Raw genomic sequence first — 19071 nt, 5'->3', positions numbered from 1 at the left:
AAATGAATAATAAAGCTCTAAAGTTTCAAAGAGCTTGGCTAGGAGATGTGAATGAGATCTTAATAGGAACTTTTCAATTATAGACATGTTTATCAGAGAATGCTCTGTTGATTTTTATATCATATGACAGATCTGAAAGCAAGTTGGACAATACTCTTAATATGGGTTTCAATTAACTACATGTTAATTATTCACATATCTAACAACAAACAAGCACAGTATATAATCATATAGAATCACAGAACAGAATCACAGAATAGTTGAAAGGGGCCAACTTCCTCCTCTCAATGCAGGAAACTAAGTTAAAGCATACCCGACAGGTGGCTGTCCAGCTGCCTTTTAAATGCCTCCAGTGTTGGAGAGCACACCACCTCCCTAGGTAAATGGTTCCACTGTCATACTGCTCTAACAGTTAGGAAGTTTTTCCTGATCTTCAGCCGAAATCTGGCTTCCTGTAACTTGAGCCCATTATTCCATGTCCTGCACTCAATATACTTACTTTATAAGTTGATAGGTCAAGTTACTTTAACAAGACTAATAATCTTTGTGTATGTATATCCAAAACCTCCAATTTTCTCTCTAGGGTCTGCATTTTCGCAGGGATGTTTGTTGGGATTCATCATGTCTCAATACATCTATGTACATGAATGATGCACATCATTAATGATGGGAGTGGGAAGAATCCCTTTAACTTACTGACTCAGTAACAAGAGTATATACTGAAAGTCCCGTGGTACCCTGTCTTTCTAGGCTCCAGCAACAGCCTCAGATTTTCTGCACCGAGAGAGCAAATGAAATGGGGCGAGACACTTTTGTAACTTCACATGGTATCCAACCTCTCTAGGAAGACCTGAGTGGAGGCAAACATTTCTGTCCATTTCAGAACTATACCCTGAAACGCTTTCTTGAAGATGTTTACTGGCATTATTTCCTTTCTCCATTTCTGTTTTGGGGGAATTTCAGTTTGGATAGAGCTTCTTCCTAGCAAATCAGGGATCACACAGTAATCACACCAACACCATGTGACCTATCAGATTTGGCTATATGCTTATGTCCGTAAGGGGAAACCAAATGGATTTAGAGTGAAGGCAATGCATACTGGCCCTAACCAACCAGGGATCATGTAGTAAATCTGATGACATACATTCTATGCACATTGCCTCATATAAAGTTGTTCTTTAAAAATCCTTCAATTGTACACACAGGTACAAGTCTGAAAGTTCATACATCAAGCCTTTGATGTGTAGCTTCAAAGGGCTATATCCAACACCACAGCTCTGCTCCAAAACTTGAAATCAAACTTGCTTTGCACCATTGCATTTGAGATTAGAGATGGACCTGTCTATGTATTTCTGGCCTATGCATGTTTTTACCCATAATTCCATTCCTACACTTATCTGCAAACTAAAAATGTCCTCTCAAAACGTTGAGAACTACATTGCAATATTCAGAGAACTGTGGAATCTGTTGGATAGCTAAGTTCCGATCTGCATATTAGTCAAGAATTATGGATTCTGTTATTTCATATAGGAATTTGCAACAAATTCCTCAAGCATCCCTACTACACATCAGACTATTCATACAACAATCAAGGCAAACTACTGCAGTGTTAAATATATTCATCTTCTGTCAGATTTTGAAAAGAGCTGTTCAGCCCACACAAACCATATGAGCTGTTTATCCTATTCTACTTGTGATCTGCTGTGTTTGTTCATGCAAACAAATAGCTACATGATGAGCTTTCCTGCTTCATTTGCAGAATAAATTATATAACTAGAACTGGAGACATTGATTTTGTAATAGCTCTGTCTTTGTGAAAGCAGTTGGCCACTTCCTTGCATGTTCTAAGTCAGTTCTAATTAAATACAGCATTTATAATAGGAATTTCAACAATTAAAAATCCACTTTTTTTGTGAGAAGCCCCTTTTGATAAGATGCCATCTAAACAGATTATTTGCATCCATCTTGAGGGTTGCTAGTTATTCTTTGGCCATGGCAGTAAACAGTGATAAAGGACTGGATCCAGTCCACTTACCTAAGAGTAAGCTCCACTGAATTAAATAGGACTTCTGAGTGGACATGGTTCCATTCGTGCTGTTAGTTAGCTGCACATATGTCCCACTGAAATCAGTGGGATTAAAGTTGTCGTGAGTTCTTTTTCACATCTATTTAAATGGGACTTCCTAAGTGCAACTAACTTAATCTGGATCCAACCCACTGTCCCTTGCACTGAGACCTGACATGGAGTTTTCGATGCCACAGAGTTTTGAGTGTGAAGGCTGTTGAGTAGAGATCAATATGTGTTTGATGTGAAGCCTACAGATGTTACACATATAACCAGGAGCCATAATAACAGGGAAGTGACATTCCTGTGACCATGCCTTTCTGCTTATTCAGATAACCAAACTGAAGTGGTAAATTTATTGTTCCAATGGGATCAGTGCAGAGTTTGACATGAGCTGAAGTGGTTGTGCAATTTCTTCTAGAAACACCAACTTACACGTTCACTCACAAATCCTAGCCAATTATCACAGAGATGGGAAACCTCAGGCCTGGGGGCCAAATGCAGCCCCTCCAGGCCTCTTTATTTATTTATTTATTTATTTATTGCATTTGTATACCGCCCCATAGCCGAAGCTCTCTGGCCCTTGGGACTCTCAACAGATCACACCTCCCCAGACCATGCTCCTCACTGGCCCCGCTTTGCACTCTCCTTGAGTCATTTTCCCTGCCTGGAGGATGTCCTTGAACTTGGATAATGCTTCTTGCTTGCCTGGATAGTGGATAGCAAGGGGTCTGTGCTTGTGCATTTGTGTTGAAATTACCCTGCTGTACAAAGGTAAACCTCACGTTCCTTGCTCTGCCCACTTTTGTCTCTGGCCCTGCCCACCACTGGCAAGTGGCCCCTGGAAGTTTGCTCAGAAGAGAATACAGCCCTTGGGCTGAAAAATTTCCCCACCCCCACAATGTCAGGTTTTGCCTCCTGGAAACCAATTGCTGTGCAGTTTGGCAGCTGCCTAGATTGCCATGCCCGGAGAATAGTTGGGCACCTGCACTTTAGAGATGAATCAACGAAGTTTGATTGCTTGCCTCTCCTTAATATAGTTTCTTAGACTATCTTCTCTTCCACTATCTACCAGAAGACACCTCTGTCACTTGGTCTTGGGCCAAAGCACTGAAGTTAAGGCCTTGCATACTCTTTTAACGATGTCTTGAAAGCTATGCCAGAAACCAGATTCAGAACTAGCATGAATTCTGTCCATGCTCTCCAATCCAACTTAAGAACTAGCTTTCAGAGCGAATTGGTTTGAGAACTATGTTGCCTATATAAACAACTATTGGGTCAGACCACAACATGGCATTTCATTGCCCAAGTTACAAGCCATAACTCTGACAATTAGGACAAGTCACTGTAATTCTGACAACATATCAACAACAGGAAGTTCTAGCCATTTTCTATGCCTACACTTCTACGAGGTTAAGCATCAAATGGTTTCATCTCACTCTGTCCTTGTTATGCTATTTACAATCTACCCAGGATGCAAAAATAAATTTGAGTTAATATCTGCTTTGCATACAGAAGATTCAAGCCCCAGCATCTCCAGATAGGGCTGGGAGAGACCCCCCACTCTCCCCATCTGAAACTGTGGATAGCCACTGCTAGTCAGTGTAACAATACTGAGCCAGATGGACCAATGGTCTGTTCCCAAAAAGGCCTAGGTTTGTCTGTCTGTTTTGGCCAAGTGGAAGATTCAACAACAAGAAGTGTCATGCTGGATTGTGGGTGTCAGCTTCAGAGCTAGGGGCTGGGCAGTGACAAAGCAGCCGGCAGTTAGCTGGGCAATAAATCAGTCAAGGCCAGGCAGATAACGGAGGCCGGCTGGCAAAGAAAGGCTTGACAAACTAACCAGTAGCAGTGTCCAAGAGCATTGTCCAGGTAGGGAAGCAGAGTTCAGAAAGCCAGGGGTCCAGTCCGAAGGTCTAGAGGCTAGCAACGGTGTTACATGCGAGGGGTCACATGGTGTTCTATATTTCAAAAGCATACCAAATATCTGTACCTTTATTTGGTAAAAATATTGCCCAAATGTAATTTCTCATGTATATCCACTTTAAATAGCAGACAGTGAAGAATTACTATTTGGCCTTATCTAACTTCATGAGAAGTTCTGAGGAACATTTTAGGTGGAATGCATTACATGTAATCAAGATAATGTTTTTCCCCCTCATAGGAACATAGGAAGCTGAATCAAGATGTTAGTCCATCTAGGTCTATAATGTGAACAGTGACAAGCAGAATCTCTCCAGGGTTCACATATGAGTCTTTCCCCAGCCCTACCTGGAGATATCAGGGATTGAACCTGGGACTTTTTGCATACAAAACATGTGTTCTCTCACTGAGCTATGACCCTTCCTTCAGATAACCAAGATCTTTATTGCTGAGCAAAGTGATCATTTGGAAGAATAAGAGGCCAAGAGGCACATTTGAATAACACTGATCATCATGGGTTCATGCATATCCATTAACTGGGAACTAAATACATTTCCAATACTACTTTCCATTACAGCTAATTTTCAGATAGTTGTCCTTTTCAATTACTGGCTAAGGACAAATGCATGTTCCAACATTATCCTCACAATCATTTCAAGAGTTTCAACATACCACTGTCAGGGCAATATTCTATATTAACCCCATATCTGCCTTTAACACCAAGAATTACTGGGTAAAATGGAATAACCTTATAATCCTATCTTATTTTGGATACATTCCAAATGAATCCCTAATTTACTGGCCTTTGCTAAATCTGGCTAATCAATTGAAATTAACACTGCAATAATATCCACATCTATTCAGAAGAAAGTCCCACTGAGTTCAGTGGGTTTACTCCCAGGTCAATGGGTAACAGGATTGCAGCCTAAATATTTCTAACTAAAATGAAAGGGAAGCAGGTACAGAAAAGAGAGAGAAATTGAAAGAGTGGTGATAACCTCAGGAGAAGAAACAAGGCTTTTCTGTGTAAATGACTCCATGATTAAAGCAGCTCCATGCTCAGATGACAGATCCTCTGGAGAATCCTCTTCTGACATCTGTTTCAGGAGGGGAAACCCAAGACCCCAAGGCAAGGAGACAGAGAAACAGACAGGGAGAGATAGAGAGACAGACAGTAAATAAAGTAAGGAGCATACACTCCATTCCTGGAGTTTTCACACTCTCATCTTACACTTTTCCCTGACAATTTTTTAACAGGAAAACACTCTTTCCTTCAACATTTGCCTTCTCTGTGCCAGTGAGGAAAGCAATGACCTACTGAACTTGCTTCTCTCTCCTATAATGCTTGAAGACAAAGTGATCCAGCCAGCTTCCATCATAAAGCTTTCAAGTTCAGTCCCAGGCAGATCTTCCTCTTTGACCCAGGAATATTCTGCAATCTAAGAGAAGTGATGGGAGTGATGGGAGTGATGGGAGCAGTCATGGTTGTTTATGCCATGTCTGCCACCATTCACATATAGACGGGTGGGGTGCCTACTTTAAATAGCACAAGGGGTGGGCAGCTAAGAGGAATTCAACCCTCTTTCTCCTCACACCCTTACCTCATTACACTCCTCTGCTTCAGGAACTGCTTTTTTGTTGTTGTTATGTTAAAAAATGAGGTGATGGTACTCATATCTTGGTAAAAGTGCTGTGTGTGCTAGCACAAAATAGCTGCCATGGGCAGCAAAAAAAGAGGTGACAGCACTCCATACCTGTAAGTTCCAACACAAAAAAAGCACAGGCTTCAGGCACTTTTTCCCTAGCTTGGTTCACTTCTTTTATTGGAGCTGAACTGTGAATAAACAGTCCTAAGCAATAGAATGTGGAGAGGTAAGTGGGACAAGAGAGATAAGTGGGACAGGACTCATCACTCCTCATTTATGCTTCCATTTTGATGTGAAAATCAGACCTCCATCCCAGCTTGTGTGCAAACAGGGCAGAAGCATAAGTGATAAACCTGGCTGCCTCAATCAATTTGGCCCCAACACTTCCAGCTTCCATTTGTCCTTAGTTTAGTCCTTGTTCGAACCAAGTTCTTTGAAGCACCAAAGCCTTGCACCATAACAGAATCAGCAATTGTTATAAGGAGCTGAATGCTAGCAGCATATCTGCCCATGAAAACAAATTCCATAAAGGATAAATGCTCACATCTCTCTTTAGAGTTGTTCTACTCCGGCTAAGGCCAATGGTTTATAAACTATTAATTTTGCTTCCCTAAAATCACATGTCATTTTTTTGGGTGTTTCTATAACCATGTAGTTTTCCGAGACTCCAGATTCCACTTTCAAATAACAACCATGGAGATATTTTAGAATCTATTGATGGAAAAGATGGGTGGCAGAATGAAAGAATTTTCTAGCCCAACCTCTCATTCAAGTCTGAACACCCATAAACATACAAACCTTTTCAGCCTTGGCTTTGGTATACCACAAGCATAATAAAGCAAACCTAGAATAAACTCATGACAGTGAAACACATGCTTCAGTCCAACTTCCAAAGTCACAAGGTATGCCAAATGGGTGCTAACTACCTATATGCTCATGTCTGTAAAACTGCTGTCCTGCATTCTCACATTTTCTTTGAAGATGATCAGTGCTTTGCTGTCAGAACACTATGACTTGTAATCATCACAATACTATCAGATTATGCTATCAAAGCTTTTAACATGAATTTGCTTTTTACTTGCTCACTGTTTAAAGCTCACTAACTCCTGGGAGCTTCATGTGGGCCTCAATGCCTCTGAAGCTGCCCATTCTTTCATTCCATCAGAGTTTATAAGCACTCTCCTCTCCTGTGGTTTCCAGCAACTGTTATTCAGAAGCATATTGCTTTCCCTTCTGCTGGTTTCCTCCATAATTATCCTGGCTTTTAAAAGTACTTTCTCCTTCTCCAGAACAATTGGAAGGGGCAGTATTCTCTCTCACTCTCACTCACTCACTCTCTCTCTCTCTCTCTCTCTCTCTCTCACACACACACACACACACACACACACACACAGATTAAAACAAAAACCTTTTAGTTCTGGTTGTACGGCTTGAAGGAAATGATTTGTTTTCCTTAGTTGTCTGAGAACAACTTGCTCTGTTGGTTCATTGTACTAATACCTCCCAACTTTGTATACCTATTTGAGAGTAAGAATCAAGTGTCAAATCCTATGACCCTGAGTTCTGAATAGATCTGAATAGCATTTGGAATTCTAATCTAAGCAAGACACACTGAAAATAGATACAAGGAAGTCTTCATTCTTAATCAATCCAGCATACTTTTGCCTCCGGCCTCACCCACCATCAACTGACTTTGCCCTCTGGCAGCATGGGGATCCTGAGAGATTGCCCCAGAAAGAATGCAGCCCTTAACAGAAAAAGGTTGCCCACCCCTCATTTAGAATTTATGTAAAGATAATCTGGAGAGCATTCCCTTCATGTGGGGTATAATGCAACACCACTTGATAAGAGATGAGACTTCTACAACTCTTCACTGACTGCTGTGTGAACACTTCCTGCTAAGTTCCTCCAAGGGCCCTGCCAACTCTGTCTAAGTTGCATCAGCCTCTGAAAAAGCAGAGCATATGGGAGTCATATTAGAACATTAAAAAGCAACTCACTACGTGGATGATCCTGGAACCATATGATTGGAATGACTCACATGACAAATGGCTTTCACACATTTCAACCCCCTGCATGGAGCTGCTGCCATAAAGAAGCAACTCCAGCAGCTTCCATGTAGCAGATGAAACATTTCAACTAGTTGTAATATAGTCTATGTGACTACATATGTTTTGTTCCTTAGCTATGGCACTTACTTGCAGCGTTCAACATCTATGCCAAAGTCAATATAATGCTATTTTAGGTTTCTTTCAATACACCTGCTACACTACATCTCCCAACTAAATCTTTATTTTGTCCAACAGTTCTTGCCTTGCCTACAGATTGTTCAGTTATATTGCCAAATCTCAAGTTTATGCTGCGTGCTGAGTCTTCTACAATTCACCTAATACAGATAAGACAGGCTGCCAATTGAAGCCACTTGCTATATCAAGGAGGGCATGCACAGAGTCACGTCATCAAATTCCTGAGTATTTGTGGATTTCTAGGGGGCTCCCTTTCCGCCTGGGTATACAGAAAGGAGAGTAGTAATGAGTTGCTGCTAGACGTAGGCTCTGAAATGAAATGTAGTTAGCCTAGTCATGCTTGTATTAAAAGATCACACCTGAGAATGACAAGTACATGGGGTTAATCTTTAGTCAGTGACACTGGCGATCCTGACAAGGCCTTGAATGCACAACATTATCTAGTTCAATATGAGTAGCCATATCTAGGTTCTGCACTTAGAAAAGCCTTCATAACCTTCAGATCACTATTGTGTGTTTCTCTCTCTCTCTCTCTCTCTCTCTCTCTCTCTCTCTCTCTCTCTCTGTGTATAACAAGAATGTGGCAGCTATTCTAGAATAGGAAAATAGGAAGACGCTGGATACTAAGTCAGACATTAGTACATTTAGACCAATGTTATCCACTTATGAATGGTGGTAACCTCCAGGATCTAAGGCAGAGGCCTTTCCCATCACCTGCTATCTGATCCTCCTAACCAAAGGGCCAGGGGTTGAACCTGGGACATTCTGTATGCAGTGTATGATGCTCAAGGTCAACTGAGCTATGGTCTCTTCCCATATACCAGATCCTTGCAGAAAGAGCAGGAGGTGATAGGGAAAAAGAGAATCTCACTGTTAAGACACTGCTTGTATCTTTTCATGGAATTGAAGAAATCACTATTTTAAAGTAACAGAAAGCAGAGCATACATGACATAAACAGTCAAGCCACATAGTGGTGAACAATGTCCTAACCGTAGAGGCTGAGGAGAATTCGAACACAATAGAGATAATGCTACATGACCTTTGATCAGGCCAACTCCAATGTGCTGCAAGTAAATATTATTTATTATTTATTATAAATGGCACAGCTGCATAACCTTGATATGCAACAGACAAAACCTTCACAAAATTAGGGTAACAGCAAAACAAACCTCATTGGCCTTTTCTGGGGTTCCCTTTGGTGTCTCATCCTCATGTTTGGGCGAGGAAGAAGCAGGTGAGGAAGGCAGCCTCCTATCCCGGTCTCTGTGCACGAGTTTGCTGTTAGGTTCCTTCAGGGTTCTCTTCAGCTCATTGATGCTGGCCTGGTGCTTTAGCAAAACATCTTCCGGTTTGTCTAAAAACTTTTGGAGGGAGAGGGGAAGGTAACTACTGAGGTGAGGGTTAGAGGAGGGAACATGAGCGGGACAATGAGTGATGCTTTGTGAGGTGGAAGCTTCACTGAGTTTAGAGCTTTAGAAGCCATATTTTCTGGGAAGTCAAATCTCCACTGCAGTGGAGATGTAATTTACTTTAAGCCACAGTTTAGGATGACTGGTAGGGCTGAAAGACGGGCCTCGCCCCTGAACTGAGTCAGGCATGATCCTGTTTTCCTTGAAGAAAAATCACCAGGGTCTCTTTTGAGTCCCTTTTTTGAGTAAACTTTATAGTAATCTAATCAGAATTCTCTTTCTTGGCTTCTACTAGCCTAGCTTTTTCTTCTTCATTTTATTAGAATGCTAGTCCTTCCAGAGCCGACAGCTCAAGGAGCCGAGAGACAGCCAGATCCTATCCAGTGTTTACAATCTCGTATGGTAATTTCCACCATGTGTTCTCAGAATATCAAGAGAATCAGAAGCCGGATATGGGCCATTTCAAATGGCAACAAAAGGATGACAACAGGACTCTGGGTTTGGCTTGTAATCAAGTTGGGTTCAGCACCAGCATTAAGACTAAGTCATCCCCTTTTATAAAGCTTTTACTGTGGTTAAGTGAAGCTCCACCCATTGGTCTGCGCAAACTGTTTCAAAGAGAGGGAGACCTTAAAAGTTTGCTCCCAACTCAAATAAGAATTTAAGCTTTAATGGTCCTATTCCCCACCTGTAATCTTCTGTTCAGGATAAAAGCTTCCTCCGCATTTCAAGGTTCCATAGAGGTGCCACAAAAACAGTAATTAGCTCCAACTCCCCTCAACCTAGAGCAGCATTTCCCAAACTTTGTATAGTCAAAGCACACGTTTTTCAGAATTAAAATTGGATGCACCCTGAAGGTTTTCTGCAAGAGTGTCTAATTACCTGCCCTCAAAGGAGTACACTCCTTGTGCTTCTGTCCGAGTCACTGTTCTGGGAGTGACTCCAAAATTCAAAGAAGGAAGTCAAACGCAGTGATTTGTGTTTAATGCCATCCCATGCATTTCTATTCAGAATTAAGTCCTAATGATTTCAATGGAACTTACTCCTACGGAAGTGAACATCTGTAGAAATGCAACAGGGAGTCACTTTTGAGGGTGGGTAGTTCTGCCATTGGTACACTGGGACAGAGTGAATAATCCAACCATGGCCAATGCAGAAATGCAACAGAATGATTTGTCTGCAGTGGAGACTGAGTACTCAGGTCCTGTTTTTGGGCTTCCCATCAGCATCTGGTTGGCAGTTGTGAAAACAGGATACTGGACTGGATGGGTCACTGGCCTGAACCAGCAGTGCTCTTCTTACTCTTAAGGAGACAAGGCCAGAACAGCTAGTCAAACAATGATACAGTGGGCATCCTCTTCTGTGAGTGGGCACTTAAAAGGAGCCTTTAATTTATCTTCTGTGACAGACTAGCAGTTCTCTTGCTACAGGCATGTAGGTATGCTACAGAACACATTTGGGGAATGGCTGCCCTAGAGGTTGAGAAATGAAGTATTAGAGCTGTGAGCATCTCTGAATCAGTTTGCCCCTTGCCCCATTCATGTACCAGTTAGGTTGTAAATAAGGACCATAAAGGGTTGCAATATGGAGCATGCAGAAGTAATGGAAAATGAAATAATGTGAGAGCAATAATAGCCGGCGCTGAAGATCAGGTGCTTAAAGAATTGGGTGGGGTGAGGGAAACCTGGGGGGTGGCCAGACAATAAACCAGTGGCTGATAGGGTTTGCCTGTCTTATGACAAACAATGACAAACTAGAATTTTAGCATGATGATATTAGCATGCAGTGGCATTTCATTCTGACTGTGGTTTGTTTTCCAGTTTTGATTCTAGAGCCCAATTCAAACCTGCTAAAATGGACAAAAACTCTCTTGTGATTCAGGCAAATTTAAACAGGCATCCTACAGTTCTGCTCTGGAGGGGGGGAAAGCTGAGGAACAACTCTGCTTAGTAGGATTCATTTGCAAATAGTAAGTTTTCTAACAAGTAAGAACCTTCTTGTTCAAAGCCATGTAAAAGATATTATAGCAGTCTGGCTTGGCATAGGACTTAATTCACCTACCAATTGTCACTCAAGTTCATCGTTCAAAGAAAAACTGACATTGCTTTCTACTGGTTGGCAGGTTAGCTGGTGACTAAACGGAAGCCTCAATTTCAGTTCTAGCCCAACATGGACACAATGATGCAGATGTTCTGACTTGTGACTCAGGAATGTAAATTTTTGTCAAACCTGTATTAAATAAGTATTTCCTACCTGAGGACATCAGGGCCGGAAAATGAAAAGAAGCAGAGACAATGGAACACCAAGAAAACATAGGAAAGAGTCAGTTGGGTGATAAAATATGATGATTTCCTAGGAAGCAAGTAGCTGAAGTGTCCCAGCTACTGCTTGCTAGGAGGGCTTCTTGCTCACATGAACAAGATGAAGAATGACTTACTTAGTGGGATAAAAGATGCTCCCAGAGCAAGTGCATCTTGTATTCCAGTAAACAGGGGCACATACAATGTTGTTTGCATGTTTAAAAGAGGATGAACACTAGGATGCACTGATGAGGCATTAAAAGACATTCCAGAAAGAAAATACCTCCTGCTTGTGCCTTGGGGTGGTTTCTTGTTCCGGCTGGTAGCAAAAAGAAGGAGGAGGGAAGTAACTGGCAATCAAGGGAACTCATATAACACACATTATTCTGAGGTTTTAACTCAGGAGCCAAGAAAAATATCATCAGTAATACAGCATTGGAAAGGGCTCTGTGGGATTTAGCCTTTTTTCTCTGTAAGCTAGGAAATCAGGGATGGCGTGCATCATAAAAGTTTACTAATGAAGATTGGGGAAATAGGGAAGTTCAGAACGTGATTCTTTGGGGAAGAAGGGTGAGGTATTATTTTTTAAAATAACATTAAATCCCATGCCATACATTATGAGCTAAGCCCTAAATTCCAAGAATTCAAGCTTAAAACTGAGTTGGCTATTGGCACTAGCCAGCCCTCCTTCCCAATCCTTCCCCCACCCTCCATCCCAAACAAAGTTACTCTGGTGAAGGGGAATATGAAGGCAGGGAGGGCTCACTAGAGACAAAGAAGGCCTAGTAGGCTTCATCCCTTCATGAGGCAGAGCAGGATAGTTCAGTTTGGAAAGCCTAGTTCTGAATTGAGCCAAGGGGAGTTTGCTCATCACTGTATAAGGGCCACCTCTTAATTCAAATTTAGTGGGCAAAACAGAAGAAGAGACTGGACCTTGGGACATACAACCTCAAAGTTCGTGTGTGTCATGATAATTAATGATGATTCAGCACTTACGTGCATGTGGGCACATATTGCCTAGTCTTGATGCTGTCAAAAGCTATAGTTCCAAATAAGATAGGGATGAATATCCAAATTTACAAAGAGAGGCTTAATATTAGAATGCAAGTAAGCCATTGCCCGCCCACCAGCCAGCAATGTCAATTGTCTAGATGATGGGAGTTCCAGACCATGTACATCTGGAGGACCACAGGTTCCCCAACCAGATATTAGAGCAACAATATTCCAGAGGATGAAGAGCTCTGGTTATGAAGAGCAAAGCTGCTCTTCCCAAAATGCCCCTTGGGGAGAAGCATGGGGAAACTATTTTGTCACAGGAAGCCTGTCTGATATAGATGGAGTGCCTCTGTGACTTCCAGAATATCTGCCTCTGGGCGTACTCCATCTTTGTTTATTTATTTGGGTGACAAGGAGAAACCAGTAATGATCAGTTTTAAATGGCCAGAATTGGAACCCCATCTCTGACTAGCTGAAAAGCTACACTCATAATATTATTGCTTTCACATGGGCCCCTCCTGTTATTAAAGGAGGCCACTGTATGCATCCCAAGAATGGGCTACAATCTCAGTGACAACTGTCCCCAAAGAACACTGGCCCAGAACTAATGGAAATCAAACGATGGAAGCACTGTTACACTTTTAGGAATGTCAAAGGGAGCTCTAACAGTTTCTGGCCAAATGATATGCTGACATTCTCATGAAAAGGGTTCAGCTTAGCTGTTGAGAAACAGTTTACAGGGACTATTTCACAACACAGGACTAGGGAGGAGTCCTCCTTAAATTGGGTGGTAGTGGTAGAAACTAGTAATGATAATACCATCACTTTCAACAGTATCTTAGGCATCACCTAGGAGGAAACTGTGATACTGGGTACCAGATGCAGATAGGGCAGAAACCTCCCTCCAGGTGCAGATCCCCAAAACATGATGCTAATTTTGTACCTTTAGCTCCTTGATTTTTGTTGGAGTGGTCACCTCTTCATCCTCAGCCTCGGACTGCGTCCTTCCTCCATACCTGCGCTCTTCATCTCTCTTGTCTGATTCTGCTCCTCCATCGTGATTCTCACTGACTGAAGCTGGGCGGGAGAATTCTGTGCAGGAGAGTGACAGAGGAACCCTATTTTGTCCCACTGAGACCAGCCAAAAGGAAAAGCACAACTGTTTCCTACAGGCTACTGTACATACAATGAATACTACATCCAATGTAACCTCAAGAGTTACAAAAAAACTGCAGACCCACACTTTCCCTTGCAAAACACCCCACAGGCTCATGATACATACTGCCACAAAACTGCCTCTGGGATTCAAATTTTATCTTTGTTTGACTCCTTGGATCAAGTCCTTGAGAACCCAAGAATATTACTACTCAGCTGCATTGGGCCTGACCATCTCTTGCTTAGCACACTGACTTTCATGTAGTTTAATCATTTATGTGAAACCTTGCTACATCAAAAGAGGCGCCATCCAGTCAAGGGTGGTACATATGGAAGGCAGAAGAGAGGTGTATCACCCACTCTCCCATATTTCAGACCTATTCCTATATAGGAATTCTACATCTCTGGTCAGCTCACTGGTTCCACACACTGACTTGTTATAGTATATAATATATATGCTGCCCTGGGCTCCTTCTAGGAGGAAGGGTGGGATATAAATTTAATAAATAAATGAATAAATAATATTTCTACATAGTAGGAATGCATTACCAAGGCACAAATCCCTTTGCTTAAAATTAAAGGGACAATTGTTTGACCCATGTTGATCACTTTGCTATAGTTATTATGAAGCATGTAAAACGTAACAATAGTAACTGCTCTTCCAATGCACTGCTTTTTGCATTCTCATCTTGAATTCATCCAAGAGCAGATCTTTAAATATTGCCAAGAATGTTGCTGCCTGCCCCCCCCCACAAAATCTGGAGCTCCTGTCCACTTCTAGTTGGCTTCCCAGTTTACAGTAGTGGAAGGGGGCAATGCAGCATTGCATAAATGTGATGAACAAGGTTACTCAATTGTTGTAGTTTCTCTCCCACTCCCCACTCTCTTTGGCACAGCCTTCCATTTCTAGGGCAGGAGCTTGGGGGGGGTTGTTTTTTGCCCTTGCTTTCTGCTTCCCAGTTTGTCAATTCTCGAAGAACCAAAGCTGGGTTGCTTTAGGGAACATAATATTCCTAGTCACACAGGAAGAGGAACCTCTCCAACCACTCAAGGCAAATAACATCTCTTGTCTAGAAGTTGGAGATGGCACCTTGCTCAAGTTGAGGTGCATTAAAACTGCTAATGGAATCATGTCAGACTGGAGCACGGGGGTGAGATCTGTTAATTCTGGAGCTTCTTAATCTACAGTGTACTTTAGCTGAACAGTTCCTGAATCCCAACATTAAAAAAGGCTCACAGCAGGGAACCTCTGGCCCAGGGACTGAATGTGGCCCTCCAAGTCTCTCTCTCTGGTCCTAGGGACTCTCCCCCCTTCTCAGACACACACCCTACTGGCCCTGATGAAATGCGTCCTTGAACTCTTATAATGCCTCTTGATTGTCTGGATGGAGGATAGAGAGGGGTGTGTGAACTATGTGTAGAAACTAGTCTAACATACACAATTCACATGCGTTACTCTACCCACTTTTGCCTCTGTCCACATCCACCACTGGCATGTGGACCCCCGAAGATTTCCCAGAAGGAAATACGGCCGCTGGGCTGAAAAAGGTTTCCTGCCCCAAAGAACAGTGTTTGTGAGTAGCGCCATGGGGAAATTTATGTAATAGCAGTTCTGTATTAACCCTCTCAAGTGATGTGTCTATTATCTATATAATTCTTGCACACTGGTTGGTTTCCCATGATAATATCATTTAATCAGTATTCTCAGTGACTCGTAAGTTTCAGTCACGGGGATCTTGGAGTAGTTATTTTATGTGGCCTGGGAAAAAGCTGTTAATGTCAGCTGTCCTCAAGAACATATGCCAGCATAAGAAGAGTCAGAGAATCATTTCTTAGTAAGCCATACAGTAGGGCCCCACTTACTGGAGCTTCGCTTTCCGGCGTTCCACTAATGCGGCGGTGGGAAATTCCCTGTTTTAAAGCCAGTTTTGTGCTTTTGCAGCATTTTGCGGCATTTTCGCGTGACATGCTCCATTATACTCAATGGGTTCCACTTTACGGCGATTTCCGCTTTACGGCGGCAGTCCGGAAAGGAACCTGCCGTATAAGCAGGGCCCACCTGTATTATGTATAGTGTAAGAGATATTGGATAGAAAGTAGTTTTTCTCCCTCTCACATATAAGTAGAGCCCAGGGTCATCCAATGAAGATGAATCTTGGAAGATCAGGTCAGGCAAAATACTTCTTCACTTAGTGCACTGTTAAACTGTGGAATTTACTACCACAAAATATATTGATGGCCGCCACCTTGGATGGATTTAACAGGGGATTAGACAAACTCATGGAGGATATCATGAAGGATAAGGCCATCAATGACTACTAGTAATGATGGCTGTGTACAACCTCCATTATCACAGGCAGTATGCCAATGAATACCTGTTGCTGGGAAACACAAGTGGGTAATGGTACTGTTGGGCTCACATCCTGCTTGTGGGTTTTCCACAGGCATCTGGCTGACCGCTGCATAAGCCCAGCACCAGCAGGTGGCTGGTTGGGCCCTGGCCCCTCCCACTCCGCAATCTGCCTCAGCTTTGGGTTGCGGTGCCCAGCGACCCAACACTGCCGTGGATTGCAGAGTGAGAGCTCCCAGGCAACACTCTATCTATACAGGTGATGTAGGCTTGAATAAACCCACCCATCCACCACACCTACCTCATGTATCATCGCATCAGCATGTTAGCACACTGTGCATGCATGCCTACCATCACCCAAGATGGCAATTAAGGGGTTGACACCCCCACCCTCCATCTTTGGAGATGGCAGGCATGAGCACATAGCACACTTATGCAAGAGGTAGGTGGGGCAGGCAGGTCTATTTAAGCCCCATGCCACCTGCCTTGGGAGGGGGTGTTGGGGAGTATGATCCCACAGGCCAGGGTCAGGCTAATGCCCAAGGCTCAGTCCTGCCTGATGCCAGCCCTGCTGCTTTCGGAACAGGGTACTAGACTAGATAGGCCTTTGGTGTGATCCAGCAGGGCTCTTCTTATGTTAATAACATAATACTGCCCCAAGAGTCATCTGCCTGTGAGCAAGTAAGAGCAAGGCGATGTGCAACAAAAGCAAAAATCCAGCATCACTACCACAATTGTATGTTATCCCATTGTATGCGTGTATATACCGTGTCTATATCTATGAACATTTTTTTCTGCTTTAACAATGCAAGTTTTCAAATATTTGAAAGAGAATTCTCCTTAAAAGCAGTGGGCACCAATATTTTTGCCCTTGTTTGAGCGCCACTGATAAGAACAATCTCCTGAATGGGAACTGATATCATTGTTACTCCCTTTGTGTTGCATTTTCCCATTGTGGGCAGCCTGGCAATCCACCTATTTCTCTTGAGCCCAACAGCAAGAAATAATAAACTTGCTGTGCTAGCCTACAACCACCCATCACCCCTGTAATATGGCCTCATCCTTTCAACAAAAGCCTTCCCATGCCCACCAGCGAACCAATCTCCCTCCCCCTCCCCAATTTGGGGCATACCTCCATCGAGGCTGCGAGACATGGTGTACCGTTTGCTGGAGGAGCGCTCGAAGTAGGGGGCAGGACGATCGATCAGGGCGCTGGCCTGTCGAGTTTGAGCCTGTGTTCGCCCACTGTAGCGGAACTTAGAGCCCATGACTAGGAAGCCCTTTGGAGGAGGCTCCGGGGACACTAGCCTGCAGAGGGGAAGAGGAGGGAAAATGTGCAACAGATTAGTATCCCATTCAGCAGTAGGATGCAATATACCAGATTTGATACAATGGGAGATTAGGCAGGAAAAAGTTGCGCATTTGATTTTGTTTCACCAGAAGCAGCTTGCAATTAACCCCACAGTGCTGTGAACTCCACTGTACAATATAAGAAATAAAAGAAGTAATAAAAATACAATTAAAAATAATATGAATGTTTAATGTGGACATGCTGTGGTCCACCTGAATGAAACTCACAGACCACTGTCAACCCCTGGACCACATATTGGGAATCCCTGGTCTAGAAACCTAGCCAATCAGACTGCCACGTCCTTCTGTGTAAAGTGTAGAATGGTTCTTACATCTCAAGGCATTAGAACTATAGTACCTCAGCTTCCTAGACCCCTGCTACTCATTTGAAACTATGTGCTTCCTCACCTGATTAATCTACCCCACAGAAACTCTGCTTGCAACATTCACTTACTGTCATATGCATAATTAAACAGGAAAGAACAATTCTAGTTTCCAACTTCTCTTGGTACTTGCAAACACAAAAGGAGGCAATTTGGGACACTTCCATAACCCCACAAAGGGATCATCCTTGTGAAATAAGGCTTCAGTTCCATATATGGCTTTTCCAGCTCTGGTTCCTTTTATCGCTTTTTCCTGCTGACTGTAATGCATTGGATCTGCGTATCTCCGTGTGAATTTGGAGATGGACAGACTGATAAGCATGGGAAATTCCCAGGGTAACATATCACTCCCTGTCACTTGTCATTCATTTATCCTATATAAGGTGGGTGTCCAGACTCCAAGTTTACCAGTCCTTTTGGATTTGGTCCTTCATCCTTCAATGGCTGCAGGAGGAAAGTACAAGTACTGTGTAGATATAGTTTGGATTGTGCTGTTGAAAGGTAAAGCTTGCAAGGTAAAGGAATCCTCAGCAAAATATCCATATCCAAGCAGAGTTGGCAACCCCCTGCCTGGAATGCCCTGCCCCTATCTTTTAACATGGCTGTTCCAAACTTCTATACAGATTTGACCCTTCACTTCAGAAAGAGATCTGAGAAATGAGTAAGAGTAAGAAGATTCTCTACCCTTTTCTGTCTATCCTGTGGGCTGCTATAAACTCACTTTGACAGCCAACCCAATTCCTGTGAGTAATAATTGACAGAGAGAAAACACACATGGTTTGGTCTATCTTCATAGGCAGCAATTTGGGAACAACAATTGCAGCCACGCTGCCCAGTATGTATGTATGTATATATTATTTGATTTATATCCCACCCTTCCTCCCAGTAGGAGCCCAGGGCGGCAAACAAAAGCACTAAAAACACTTTAAAACATCATAAAAACAGACTTTAAAATATATTAAAACAAAACATCTTTTAAAAAAATTTTTTTAAATAAAAACCTTTAAAAACATCATTAAAAAAAGAAAAGGTTTAAAAACATATTAAAAAGCAATACCAACACAGACACAGACTGGGATAAGGTCTCAACTTAAAAGGCTTGTTGAAAGAGGAAGGTCTTCAGCAGGTGCTGAAAAGATAACAGAGATGGCCCCTGGTACAGAATGGACCTCCTGATAAGCTACAGTCCAGGAAGCCCTCACCTGCAGAGCGCAGTGATCCACTGGGTATATAAGGGATAAGACGGT

The 19071-nt window shown here is 42.6% G+C and overlaps 1 protein-coding gene across 21 annotated transcripts in view; it reads right to left on the bottom strand.

Moving 5' to 3' along the window:
- The window catches only part of EPB41L1 (erythrocyte membrane protein band 4.1 like 1), a 231146-nt gene that overhangs the window by 16879 nt on the left and 195196 nt on the right, over nucleotides 1-19071 (bottom strand). For 18 of the 21 annotated variants that reach the window (XM_061631572.1, XM_061631565.1, XM_061631571.1 and 15 more), the window contains 4 exons: nucleotides 17224-17399; nucleotides 13530-13717; nucleotides 9051-9242; nucleotides 4987-5085 (listed from right to left, as the gene is read on the bottom strand). In XM_061631572.1, the coding sequence (XP_061487556.1) occupies nucleotides 4987-5085; nucleotides 9051-9242; nucleotides 13530-13717; nucleotides 17224-17399 (655 nt within the window). The remainder of the gene's footprint in view (nucleotides 1-4986; nucleotides 5086-9050; nucleotides 9243-13529; nucleotides 13718-17223; nucleotides 17400-19071) is intronic. The other 3 variants (XM_061631582.1, XM_061631583.1, XM_061631580.1) reach the window with 2 other exon arrangements.

This window comes from Rhineura floridana, chromosome 6 (assembly GCF_030035675.1).
Source record: "Rhineura floridana isolate rRhiFlo1 chromosome 6, rRhiFlo1.hap2, whole genome shotgun sequence".
In the NCBI taxonomy this organism is placed as follows: Eukaryota; Metazoa; Chordata; class Lepidosauria; order Squamata; family Rhineuridae; genus Rhineura; species Rhineura floridana.
This window is presented reverse-complemented; position numbering and strand designations above follow the sequence as displayed.